The sequence below is a fragment of the Rosa chinensis genome, chromosome 1, assembly GCF_002994745.2.
Source record: "Rosa chinensis cultivar Old Blush chromosome 1, RchiOBHm-V2, whole genome shotgun sequence".
NCBI lineage: Eukaryota > Viridiplantae > Streptophyta > Magnoliopsida > Rosales > Rosaceae > Rosa > Rosa chinensis.
In genome coordinates, this window is record NC_037088.1 from 16,465,996 (window position 1) to 16,480,124 (window position 14,129).

General features: G+C 39.2%; 1 protein-coding gene across 1 annotated transcript; it reads right to left on the reverse strand.

Annotated features, from left to right (window-relative positions):
- Nucleotides 1-1,584: 1,584 nt before the first annotated feature.
- On the reverse strand, nucleotides 1,585-3,234 carry LOC112181775. Its single transcript, XM_024320179.2, has 2 exons — nucleotides 2,245-3,234; nucleotides 1,585-2,124 (listed from the first exon to the last, which is right to left on the reverse strand). The coding sequence occupies exons 1-2, from the start codon at nucleotides 3,112-3,114 to the stop codon at nucleotides 1,924-1,926; spliced, it is 1,071 nt and encodes a 356-aa protein (XP_024175947.1). The 5' UTR covers nucleotides 3,115-3,234; the 3' UTR covers nucleotides 1,585-1,923.
- Between the last annotated feature and the right edge of the window lie 10,895 nt (nucleotides 3,235-14,129).

The window sequence follows — 14,129 nt, forward strand, 5'->3', positions numbered from 1 at the left end:
ACCTGGAAAGTTAAGTTCTTTCTAAGCAGCGCATTTGCTAGAGTACAGAATCTGGCACGGCCATTCCTCATCCTCCATTCATGTTCATCTTCTAAAGCTGGACGACGATTTCGAGGCCTCTCCTCCCTCCGCCGCTGGTACGCCTCCATCCTCTGCTTCCTCCCTCCTTCCCCTCACCCCACCAAGAGCGTCCTGCAAGTTCTTGAATTGATCACACACAATTGTGATCTCCCAGAAAGTGCTCGTCACCGGAAGGTTGGGCGGCACCATAGAATTGGTGGCATCATTGGAAGGTTAGGCGGTAGCATTCGAGGCCCGGGAGGTGGAGGTGCCGTAGGTTGGTATGGATTTGGATTCATCGCTAGTTGGCTACCAAAGTAGACTAATAAAGAACCCTAAGGCCCTAGCGGCAGAGACGGCGGTTAATCGGAAGCAGGTGAGGTTTTGGGTAAGAGACGCAGGTAGAATTTAGGGGCTGAGTGAGTGTGAAGATCTCTGAGTAAATAGAGGTTCATCGATATTGTTCGCAATTCGCAGAGCGGCTTCTAATTATCGGAGGCTAGTGAACATAAACGAAGCCCCGAGAAGAACAATTGTGTATAGCTGATGATGAATGAGAGAGAAAAATTTCTTTTTTAATTATTTCTTTATTTCTTTCTATTAATTATAAAATTTATTTTAAGAATTAATTATTTTATTCATTTAAATTAATTATTTTTTCATAAAAAAGTAATTTGAGAGCATATCAGTCATTTACTTCTCTTTTTGGGCCTCACGTGCGTCACACGTGGTCAACTTGATAGTGCCGTGACGAAAAGTTGACGTAGGTACTACGTTGACAACCAATTATAAGTCCAGGTATCACATTGATAACATTCAGAGTTCAGGTATCATTGTGAAAGTCATCAAAGTGTCCAGACACCGTTGGTGAATTTTTCCCTTAAATCCTATTACCACTAGGTCAAGTAACCTAGAGTTTGGGCTAAACACAAATTAGGTTTTCCTTGAACAAACCTAACTTAATAGTGAACATGCTTCTTAATTGTACATCGATTTTACTAACTAGACTAGCAAGGCATTTGTTACACACTTATATGCAGCTTTTAAGACGCATCTTGACAACAAGAAAATAGGGAGAGTACAACAAATTATCCCTAAAACTAATGCCATAGCAATGGCTAAGCATCTAGACCAAGATCAAGATTTCTGAACCCTTGCTCAACAGAGTAGGACTAATTTAACCTAACTAAAGACCAAAGACTAGTCCACGACCCGCATTCCTTTCCCTCAGCACCAATCTAGGCTTCGAGTAACAACTGCAGTGAAAATGGGTATCACAGTGCTAGTGAACTCGACCCCAATACACAAGCACCTCCATTTTCAATGTAGCTATTGAAAATAAAATAACCAACGGCAAACCGGCAGCCAAAACCATCATCGATCCATGATCCATCCACACAAATCCAATCTGCTGTAGAAACCTGGAATATGGAACCGCCCACTCTCCTGGCTGTTTTCGGCGGGGTCCAGTCCAGACCCCAGCCCCGCAACCCATGCCACCGAACAACAAACCACAGTGCACAATCACAACCATTCGATAATATATAAGTGACCAAAATACAAAGAGCTAGCACATACATGCTTTATATCGGACCTTACTAAGCGACTGCGAACTCGAGAAATTAATTGATGTAAAGAAATGCTTGCATGCTGCCGACATTACACACGTTTATTTCTTTTATTATACATTACTTATTAAAACTTGCAGTTTTCAAACACTTCGACAACCAAAGCCGCAAGAAAAGCACAGCCTTGCAGCGCATAATAAACTATATAAAAAAAGTAAAAGACAGACCAAAGCCATGGTGCCGAGGCGGATGGAGCCCTAAATATCGATCATTGGAGTTATGATTCAGATAATTTTCAGGCTGATGCAGAAGATACCAGCTCCTTTCCTTTCATTGCCGGCTTGTTTGGGTTCTGTGCTGTCGCGTCATCATCTATATGAAGTCCTCTAGCGTTTCGGGACTTCTTCTGCTCAGAAGGAACACCTAAAATGGCGAGTGCCTTGCGCTTCCAGAGGCCGCTGTGATCCTCACTCTCAGGTACGATGCGATTCTCAGACTGAAAGTAGTTATGGTGATGATGATGAAATGTAAGCAAACCAAAATATATATGATATGATGGAGGACGAAATCTGGAGGGTGGAATATGAATATATGAATGTAATATATAGTTATATACCACGCTCTCGTTGACAGTCTCGATACTAGGGAAGCAACAGGGTCGTGGTTTGCTTGCAGAGCGGCTAGCTTGGTCCGCCGTCCAGCCTGGGGGTGGACTGGGAAGAAGTGGTGGTGGTGAATGAAAGCGCATTGGGGTTATGAGGAGTCCATTATCTTCCAGTGCCTTAATAATCTTGTGTTCTAGTGTCAACATATTCCAGATCTGAACGGAATCGAAATTGTCTACCTCCTCAGACTTTTTACCGTTTATGATCTTCAGGTACTCTTCTTGCTTATCAGCACTTGCGTGTTGCGCAAGGTAATGACACACAGCGTCAATGAACGCCAAATTGTTCTCCAACTTAATTGCTGGCACAAAATCCATCAATCGTGCTGTCGCAGATGGGCCAAAATTCAGATTGATTTGCCCGCCATCTTCTCTGCCGTCGCCGTTGCCATAGCGTTTGGTATCATCGTTTGGGCCGTTGAGGCTGTCTAGAAAACAGAAGTTGACCTCAGATCCCAGCTGACTTAAGCCCGAGGACATACCCCAGTGACATGCCGCAACTGCACTACCCATATCTTCAGCTTTTGGATTCATGCCACGGACAATACCATCTGGAAGCTTGATAACAAGTGCATCTTGCGGCCGGGACAGCTTCCCGGGTTTGTGGACTGCAGCGTACATTCTCGCTATCTTCTTATACCCAAAACTTCCATCTCCGTTTACATCAATACTACAGGCCTCACATTTCGGGTTCTTCAACGGGGCTCGGTGGATACGCTTACATATTTTGTGGGTGCTTTCTTCATTGTGAGCCAGTCCTTCGCTCAAACTCACACCAGCTTCTTTGAGATGAAAATCCAGTAAATTGAAATAACGGCTCATTTGAGAGTGTATTTGGAGAGGGATTAATAGCTAGCTCGGTGAGGTGATCGAGGTTTAGGGTTTCGACAAGAGGTGGAGAATGGTTAGAATTTTGGAGGAAAAAGAGTGGATTGCATTCTTATATAGGCGCATGCTTATCACATTAGCACTTAGCAGGACGTGGTGATCGGGGTTTCAAGCGGGGTTTTGTCTTCATCATCAATTTTTAAGTATATAGTACTGAGACAACAAGGAGATCGTTGTTTTATATATGCTGCTCCAGCAACTTATAATTAAAATTAAAGAAAGCAATGACTTGATTGGTGTAGCTTATTCCAGTAACAAACAAATTGCGTATGCCAAATTTCCCAATCTCACCGTTCCGGCTCCTGTCCTTGTCCCTTTCTCTTGGTGTTGGGAGATTCTTCAATTAAGGATAAAAAAAAATATTTTAAAAAATAAAATTCTCATTTTTTTTTTTGAAGAGAAAAAGAAATTTATGATGATGAGAGAAGGAAAACCTTGTATTTCCCGACTAACTACGATGAAAGATAACGCAACCAGCTGGCTGATCCCTGCATCCCAATCATCGTGATTATTTAACACTTCCATAACGCTGACCCATTTTGGGCTTATTCTGTTCAACATCTTACATTTCAAATGTGTTTCCTTTATATAAATCAATACATTAATATATAAACCAAATTCATAGAATGATAAACCAGCTTTATCCAATATATATTAGCACGATTCACTTTATCAATCACTCTTCTTCCCGGTTTAGTCAAGTTTAACGATAAAAAAACCTCGCTCCCTAGATATAATTATCAGCTTGGAATTAATTAAGAACATCTTTAATGTGTTTCTATTTTGGTTCCCTAGTCAAATGCAAAATTGATAAAAGCTTCTATATTGGAGGAGAGAGAATGTGTCTTACGCATTAAATAATTTTCTTATTACAGGCTTTTTTATTTAAGGTACCAACATATATCTAATTTCCGAAAGGAGTTTGGAACCCAGCTTAATTTTCAGCTTCACGCCCGTTATTGTTATTATTATTTAAAAGATAATTATACTGCGAGGGGGACATATAACCTAAACCTCGAGTACTAATACATGAATCATTGTAGAGTACATCCCGAATCATCACAGGAGTCTCATCTAACCAATAATCATCTAAACACTAACTAGCAAGATGCGTCAATTTATCGGCCACACAATTTGCTTCACGATAAATAGATCGTAAAGTGAAAGAGGAAAGTGAGCTCAAATAGGCTTTACAATCCTCCACAAAACAACCTACCATCATGTCTTTTTTTTTTTTTTTTATTTGTTCATAAATTTTTTTTCCTGATGTTTTCTAAATTCACTACATAGTAAGCAGCCGACTTACATCTAAACATGGAAGAGAACAGTGAGATATTTTTTTTTTTTTTAAGTAATAGATAATTTCATTATTATCCATGGCCAGAAGGTATGTACATCATACACTGTCTTACACCAAATAAAATCTAGATGGCACAAGCTGCCAAGCAAATGACAATTAACCTTTATTGTAAACAAAATGAGCACAATAATTAAACCTAGCCATATGAACACAAATCCACACTGCCTAAATCCTTGCCAAAGCAACTCTAATCGCCTACAGACCTCAATTGGTGTACAACTAGAGAAACTAAACTTAAATAGCAAAAGACCAGAATCAAAAATCTAGATAACGAGAATAGAAAGTTTAAAGCTTCCCTTTGCCCTTATCTTTAGGGCTAACCTCCTGAACAGCAGTAGCAGTAGGGTAAGTGAGATGCAATGGAGCCACACCCGCCTTCTTTTGTGAGCGAGGATTCTTGTTCTTTGCTCCCAAGTGGTCTTCCCACCATCTAAGTGCGGTGAAAGTGAGCTTTGAATGCCGTAGGATCAACTAGCTTGCGGGTCAGAGGTTTTTCAATCAGGAAGGATTGGGAGGACCTGCGAACAAGACCACCACCAATCAATCTTCCCTGCTAGGTAAGAAGCGCTGCCTCCTTCAATGAGTGCAAGGGAAGCAGCGAAGCTTGCAATGACAGCATCAATGGAGGCCATTGGGTGGACAGAAGTCGAGAATAAAGTGATAGAAGGAAGCTAGGAGGTGGAAGCTAGGGCGCCGTTGAGAAGATAGGTTGAGAGAAAAACTCTTCTAGGGTTTTTAGTTTTTAGAAGAGTGAGAGGTTGTTTATTATTAATGTATATATATTTTGAACAATTTTAGTAAGTATGGAGTCAATCTTAATTTATAGTCTTCGCCAAGGACTATAATGTTCATTCAAAGAAAATAGAAACGGATGGGTCCCATAACCTAAAAATTTTCTCTGCTAAATTTAAAAGTAGTTAGAGCATCTTTAACAAGGACAAGCTATGAAATGTGATGTTTATCATGCACTAATTTTACATATATTTGAATAAAAATTATAATTTATATAAATCAAAATCACAACATTGAGAATAAAGTTACCATATTCATTTACACTATTTAAATATAATTAAACAAAAATTACAGCATTGACAATGAATTTATTCAAAAGCTTATAGCAAGGTTGTATATTGTGTAATTACCATTAATAGAACTAAGACTACACAAAATAGGACTCAACTTTACCACTCTGACAACAAATTTGTTGTCACATTTACAAATGTGTGTATGACATGTGGGAATATATATTATAAATTTTCTTCTTTAATTTGGCTTCTTAGTTATTTTAGAGATTATGTTTAACTTTTTATCGATTTCAGACCAAACTCCTAAGTGACTCTCGATTTTAACGTTTAACTATCTCTCCATTTTAATGTTTAGTTATCTCCTTGCAAAATATAGGGAGGGAGATGAGACTCTATTATTTTTGTTAATTACATTCCTTTTAAATTGTTCTATGTAATTTATAAATACATTTAAACTACTTTCTCTTCATTCAATAAATAATATGAATTCTTCTTCTCGTACATTAGCAGGAGGCCTTAGAGTTTTGTGGAACGACTTTGACGGGCGAAACCTAGGTTTTGTGTAGTGACCGCGGCGCTCTTCCTTCAGGCAAGGTGATAATCGTGGGAGTGAAGAGGTACGACGGCGGTGCGGAGCTAGTTCTCGGCGCGTGGAGTGCGGCGGGAGTTTCTAATTGGAGGCTTCTCTGATCATTTTGGTGGGTTGTTTTGCTTCGATATGTGCGGCGTCTGGGTGTTGCGGATTAGAACCTGAGGGACGCGGCGTCTGATTGCTGCGGGCATCCGGGTGGTTTGTGGCGGTGACCTTGCAGTTGAGGGGAGCGGGCTGCGTCAGATATCTAAGGGAAGTGCCAGTTGATTGCTAAGGCAGGTCGGTCGAGGTCTCCTCCTTAGAACAGCGATGGTAGGGGATCAGCAAGGCCGGCCGCCAGAGTGATGGTGAGACAGCTGTTTCTCAATGGCCAGTGCTAGACCGATCTGGTGGTTTGAAGGGAGATGGTGGGTTTGGGCCTTGGGCCTCAACCTGCTTGGGTTGCTGCAGTGCAACCTAGCTGGGCTAGCCCACTATCTTTTCCTCCTCCTTTTGCATTGGCTTGGGATATGTTGTTGAGGAGTGTCTTTGTCCTATACTATCTTATCTTGAAGCTAGTGCAGTGTTGTTTGCTGTGATGTACACCATTGAGGTCTTAGGCGTCAAAAGTTTCAAGACAGTGCTTTGATCTAAGATTGTGTAGGCGTAGGTTTTTTTATGTTTTCTTTTTTGAACTCACTTGCTTTTTCCTTGCAGTTCTTTTAGGTTTATAGTTTTTGGTTGGGAGTTCTTTGACTGCTCTGACAGTCTGTATTGTGCTTGAACTTGTATTATGAGTAGTTTCTTGAAACCCTCAAGCGTGATGCAGTGACGTCGTTATTTAATGGAACCTGATTCTATTCCCCACAAAAAAATAAATAATATAAATTCAAAATTAGCTAAATAAAGAGATCTGATGCAGACATATTTTAAAAGTGGTTAGCCAAAATAGCTTTTTAGCTACTTTGGCTAAAATTTAATTAAAAAATAGCTAGTAGTGCTGAGCATCTTTAGCAATGCTAGTTATTCAAGTTTAGCCAGAATAGATTTTTAGCTACTTAGAGCATCTTTAGGAATACTAGCTATTTTTTAGGTTTTTGGATCCGCCACTGCTTTCAAGGAATTGAATGGTGAGGTAGATTTGCTGGAGATAACAGTCTTTACAAAACAATAGGGATTCGTACAATTCGTTTAGGGATTGCTAGCTATTTTTTAGGTTTTTGGATCCGCCACTGCTTTCAAGGAATTGAATGGTGAGGTAGATTTGCGGGAGATAACAGTCTTTACAAAACAATAGGGATTGGTACGTACAATTCGTCATGCATGATGGTGTAGTTCGAGAGTTAACAAATATCCAATATATCTCAAGTTTGAAGAAAAGTCTTATCTCTTTAGATACTTTCAAAAGGGCACACAATTACATTGAAAAAAATGGATTTGAAATGTGGATGCTTGTAGTCAAGGTATGGAGCTATTGGCTTTTTGGATCGTGAGACAACTGGAGATGGCTTGAATCATCCTAAGGTGGAGATTGTTGGAATTAGTAGTATAGATTAGAGCCTTTGGAATCCCATATTAGAAAAATTGAATAGTCATTTTGAGCATCTTTAGCATTGCTAACCATTTTTGAGTCAAATTTTAGCCAAAATAGCTAAAAAGTCATTTTGGCGCCACTTTAGAAATACATCTGCATCAATGCTCTCTATTTTAACTAGTTTTGAATTTATATTTTTTTTAAATGAAGATTAAATAGTTTAAATATATTTATAAATTACATAAAATAACTCAAAAGGAATATTTTAAATTATAGAGAACTTCATCTCGCTCTCTATATTTAGGAGCGAGATAGCTAAAAGTTATAATAGAGAGCCGCTTAGGAGTCTGGTGTAGCTGCTAAAATAGATAAAAAGTCAAACATACTCTCCAAAATAACTAAGGAGGTAAAATAGAGTCTGCTAAAGATGCTCTGGCTTGCCAAAGTAGCTAAAGAGCTTTTTTGGATAGCAACGTACTTTTAAAATACGTCTACATCAGTTCTCTCTATTTATCTAATTTTGAATATATATTATTTAATGAATGAAGAGAAAGTAGTTTAACTGTATTTATAAATTACATAGAACAACTTAACATGAATGTAATAATTAACAAAAATAATAGAGAGTCTCATCTCCCTCTATATACTTAGCAGGGAGATAGTTAAATGTTAAAATGGAGAGTCGCTTAAAACTCTGATGCAGTTGTTAAAATTGATAAAAAGCTGAATATGCTCTCCAAAATGATGAGATGCTCTAAAAAAACTACTATATATTTAATAAAAAAATATGACTAAATTTAAATTAGTCCCTCGAACTTAAGGGCTAAAATCAGTTTGGTCCCTGAATTTTTTTTTTAATCACGTTGGTCCCTGCACTTCCAAATTGTATTAGCCTAGTCCTAAATTTGACTTTGACTTTAAATGTGACGTCAGATGCTGAGATGGACCCGACATGAGGGCCCATTTTCCAGACTTCCTCAGTTAGGACGAAAAGTCTTAACTACCCGCACTTCTTCAGATTTTCTTTTTCTTTTTCTTTCTTCCTCTTCCAGTTTTCTATTCCCTTTCTTCCTCGACTCTGCTTCCAGACCTCAGAAACTTACACCAATAAAACTCTCCGATTCCATCAATTCTAGGCCACATCCTTTTCGTCCTCTTCCTTTCTTCTGACCCTCTTCGTACTTTGATTTCTTCTTCTTCTCAATTCAAAATTCTCCCCCATAACGCTAATCTCCAATCAAGATCCTATCTTTCCTCCCATTCAGCCGCCAGTTACACCACCACCGCACTAAAGAAAAGACCGGCCCCACCTGAGAAGGTCTCAGTGATCACAAACGAGATCTCGGGGCTTACTTTGCTCGATGTCTCAGACTTGACGGAGGTCCTGCGATAGTAATTGGGGATGAAGTCGGCAATGATGATGATGATGCCAGGGATGGGAATCGGCGAGCTTCGGGGCTCCGATAAGGGAAGCGGTGCGGCATTAGGAAGGTGAAGGAGAAGATGGAGAAGACGGCATTTGATGTGAAGCTTGATTCTTAGTGGGCATTCATAGGAGGCACTGTAGCATCTGAGATCTTGCATCCCATTAATGGAGGATGAATTGGGTCCTCTAGCTCCATTGGACCTAATTTCGTAGTAGTTATCCAGCTCCATTCTTCCATGTCCTTATGATTGGATCAAAAATCGTCCATGGGTTTTTGACTGGGTTTCAGAAAAGATCTGAGCTTTGGAATATTACTCTCTCTCTCTCTCTCTCTCTCTCTCTCTCTCTACTTGAAAGGAGGATTGTGAATAATAAGGTTCTTGTGGAATATTGTAGTGTGTAGTTTAGTTGATGAGCTTGCAACAGTAGCTAAGAGGCAATGGCGAAGAGGAAGATGACGATGGGAGAAGGAGATTATGAAAGTGCAAGGACAACGACATTGGAATCGACGTCGATTGTCTAGGCTGTCATTGATGGCATTAAGATTATGCAAAGAGCTACTGATGAAGGAATTGGGCGTTGGAAGAGATGCACCGGAACCCTACTCCCCATTTCAAATTAACCCCTACTTCTTCTCTCTTCTAGGGATGAAGATGGTGGTATTGGCATTGGAGTTCGGATGCGGTGGAAGAGGGCGTACGTTGGATCTATTCGACTTTTAGGCTTGGGAGATCTGAGAGAGAGGTAAAGTTAGAAGAGAGAAAAAAAAAATACAGAGAAAAAAGAAAGAAAATTAGAAATTAGAATAAATTTTGTTAAAAAGAAAAAAAAAAGATTAAATTAGAGATGTCCATTTTGCCCTTCGTGGGAGTTTAAAATATGAAAAGTGGGGCCCCATGTTGGGTCCAACTCAGCATCTAAAGTCACATTTCGAGTTAAAGTCAAATTTTGAATTAGGCTAATGCAATTTAGAAGTGCAAGGACCATCGTGATTTAAAAAAAAAAAAAACAGAGATCAAACTGATTTTAGCTCTAAAATTCAAGCAACTAAACTGAATTTAGTCCTAAAAAATAACATATCTTAAAGTCATAATTCAGTAAATTATGGCTCTGAAAAGTACCTCAAAGTTTAACCTATACTAATTTTTCAACAAAAATAGAGAAGAGATGCTGCAAGGCGTTTATTAAATAATAATCATAGGATTATGACTAAACTAGTGCGCTTAATAAGTGGACCTGTTATGCACCGATTATAGTATTATTATATTCTGTCACCTTCTTGAAAGCAAAAGTTATCCATCTACCGATTATGCCATCGTTGTTTAAATGGGAAAAAGATAGCACACGATTTGCTGCCAAGATCTTGGTTCAATCTTTATCCAAATGGAGAATTACATAGAAGACACAAAATCATCGACCAACAGCTAGAGAAAATATAAACTCACAAAAATAAAATTAAGAACCCAAAGAACAAAAGTATTATAGTGTCCTTGTCTATTATTTAACTATGACTTATCCACCCTTGATGAGTGACAAGACCGACTGCAAGGGGGGTGCGACCTGAGGCAACCGCTTTCTGCGGGCTTCACATATACTTGAGTAAATCTATATATAGTAGGTTTGCGCTTAATATAAGTATATAACTGAAATGTGCTGTTTGTGCAGTGTAACACAGGTTGGCACAGGTTCAAAACACCTTGGTTGTTTTTCTTTCAATCTGATTTTTTATTTTCTTTTATTTAGGTTTTTTTATTTTTTATTACAATCTTTTTATAAATTTATTTTTTTATTTTTTATTACAATTTTTCAGATATAGAATCTCCGGACCGGCGCTGATGAGTGGGGATCAGAGGTTCAGAATACATAGAACTTGCTAAAGAAAAAGAACAACAATTCACTGATGTCTTAATGTCTTGATTGTCTTCTGTTTTCTGGTGGCAAATCTGTAATTGTCAGTGGCAAAAGTGGGCGTGTCCTTCTCACCCGTAGGAAGCTACGAGGTTCAGTTTGTCGTTGGTTTATCCGTTGTCTCAGACTTCGCGTCAATCCCAGCTCGCCTCCCGCCAAAGAAAAGATGCACAATACACACATCACAACAGGCAGCGACAGCCAGGACGAGTGAGGAAGCAGAAGCGACACTAGTGAAGCAACTGAGGCTGAACCGAACAGCAGCATGGCCATGTGAAACCAACGAGCAAATGTAACAAGAAGTGTTCTACGCCTGACCGCGAAGGCCAAGCAATATGCAAACAAGCTACATAAGACGCCGGCGACGGTCACGGGGTGCGTTTCGAATAGATATTCTGCTGGGTATTTTATCTGAACGAATGTCAGCAGTGTAGGAATAGCGAAGGCGAACATGTCATGCACAGAAGCCGGAATTGGAGGAGCCGACGGTGGTTGTGCAAAGTTGAACTGTGGATTGGTAATGTTAAAGTACAGGACATAAATTGACATGCATGGGCGGACGGTTGAGATAGGCATGGAAACGAAACCTTTTTGGATGTGACACGTACAATGAGTAATCGGAACTGTTGCTGTTTGAATATCCGGGAAATAAAATCCTGAGCTATTTATAGAGTGGATGATCGATTCAGTTGTATCGGTCATCTAGCACACCGGCCTGGTCGCCCATATAGTACAAATAAGCTATTTGCAATGCCATGGAAAATGACAAACAGCTGCTTTGATTTGCAATGCAATGGAAAATGACAAAACGCTGCTTCTTTGATTGCAATGCTATGGAAAATGACAAAACGCTGCTTCTTTGATTTGCAATGCTATGGAAAATGACAAAACGCTGCTTTGATTTGCATCCAATTGAGTCATTATTCCACCTTCCTTTAATTTTTTTATCCCAAAATATGTACAGTTTGTTTGTATTGGCAACCAAGTACAAGTTGTTGAGGGCTATCTCAATCCATCGTTGTATAGAAACTATATAAATATCGATTCGAATAAAATCGAATTTTTAAAAGATTGGAATTTACTCATAGATTACTTAAAAAAAAAATTATATATGTTATATATAAAGGTGTAACAAAATTATCGGGCCCCCTATAATTGTTGGCCTCAGGCAGCCGCCTCTTGGGTATCGCCTTATGTTCGTGTCCCTTTTCTAGTAAGGCATTGGCTGTTGCCACTCGGCCTTTCACAAGGCTGGCTATGGAGAGGGTTGGGTCGGGTGTTAAGAATGTGTTAGAAAGAGTATTATGTCATTAGCTTTAGGGTTTGTGGTATTAGAGTGGCTTAGGTTAGATTCCTTTGAATTCTTCCATCAGAAAAGTGGACTAGGGATTCAGGTTGTACTCGCATATCTAACAAGAAAAGGTTCTCTACTTTCAAGCAGGGGCGGATTTAGGGGGGTCGATCTTAGGCATTTGCCCAATCTCAATATTTGAGGCTATAGTTATATTCTTGTTCGAGAAAGTAATTGCAGAAAACTTCTAAAAAACCAAGGGCAAATATGAGGAAGGAGAAGTAGTTTACGCAATTTGCTGCGATTAATGTTAGTATCCTATACTAAACATTCCATTAAAAAGGTCAACATTCAATTATGACCCATGAAAAAGAAAAAAGTTAATAAATGATACCTTTAATAACCCATAAATGTTATAATTAATCATATATTACTTGATTAATTGATTCGTGCGATAATAGAGGCCTCTTTATATAGGAAATTACAAGACATAGAATCAGAGTTGCACAAGGAAAGATAGATCGTACAATTAATTAGATATCTATGAATATCTCCAATTCAAAACCATATTACAACTAGGTCAAGTAACCTAGAGTTTGGGTCAGACACATATTCTGGATTTACTTGAACACTCCCTCTTGTGTCGCCCAAATGTGGTGCTCCTCTCGTTGCCTCATTAAAAACCTTGCCGAGTAACAAAAATCCAGTGGGACAAAAATAACCTCGGTTGAAGGGGGAAAAGAGCACAACACACCTTTCACGTACGTTTCGAGACCATACAAGTAGACATCTCCCCCTGATGACTACGGTCACGGGAGTTCGGATAACTTCCGCGAACGAAGCTACCAACATATTTCTCGAAAGTGGAATTTAGGCAATGACTTAGTAAGCAAGTCTGCCACACTGTCCTCAGATCGAACCTAGTTCACTTTGATCTTTAGGAGAGTCTGTTGTTTCTGATTATTCTTGGTGTTGTCGCTTTTGATGTAGCGTTACTTCATTTGTTCAAAACAAGCAACATTATCCTAAATGCTCGTAGGCTCATATGTGGTAGACTTCAAACCACAATTGTTCGAACATGCATAATTATGGATCCAATCCATATACATTCATGAACTACTTCGTGAAGAGCAATAATCTCTGCATTGTTCGAAGATATAGCGACTAGGGTCGGTTCCAAGATATCACGGTCTTTACCCATGGTGAACACTTAACTAGTTTTGGAAGACTTTTGTGTGGGTCAGAGAGATACCTAACATTAACAAAACCTTCCAAAACACATGTCGTTTTAGGATGGGGATAGAGGATGAAGGCCAGTGTTGGCGGCGTTCCTGGTGTGTGATGGGTCCGAATCCATCGTCTCTTTGTAGGGATAGAACAAATCCATATCAATCGTACATCTCAAGTACCGAAAGATATATTTTACACCAATCTAATGGGGTCGCATTGGAACAAAGCTATGTCTAGCTGCAAATGAGATGTCTGGTCTTGCGCATTGAGCTAAGTACAATAATGCGCCTATTGTACTTATGTAGGGCACTTCTGCCACTAGCACATCTTCACCATCATCCTTTGGATGAAGAGGATCCTTATCAGGATCAAGACTACGGACGATCATGGGGGTGCTTGAAGGTTTGACCTTGTCAAAATACTTAAGCATTTATCAACACGATGCTCAAATTCCAAACCGAGACATAATCGTGTTCTCCTAAAATCCTTCATCTCAAACTCGTATTTTAAGTGTTCAGCAGTTTCCCTTAATTCTTTAAGGGCTTCTAATGAAGATCATGTCCAACATGAATCGCGATAGAATCCGAAACATGTTATGGAAACG

What these genes read in the sequence shown, in the direction of transcription:
- LOC112181775 (XM_024320179.2), bottom strand. Translation starts at nt 3,114, where the DNA reads ATGAGCCGTTATTTCAATTTACTGGATTTTCATCTCAAAGAAGCTGGT. An exon ending in AGACTGTCAACGAGAGCGTG is followed by an intron (nt 2,125 to 2,244) that starts GTATATAACTAT and finishes AACTACTTTCAG; the next exon opens with TCTGAGAATCGCATCGTACC.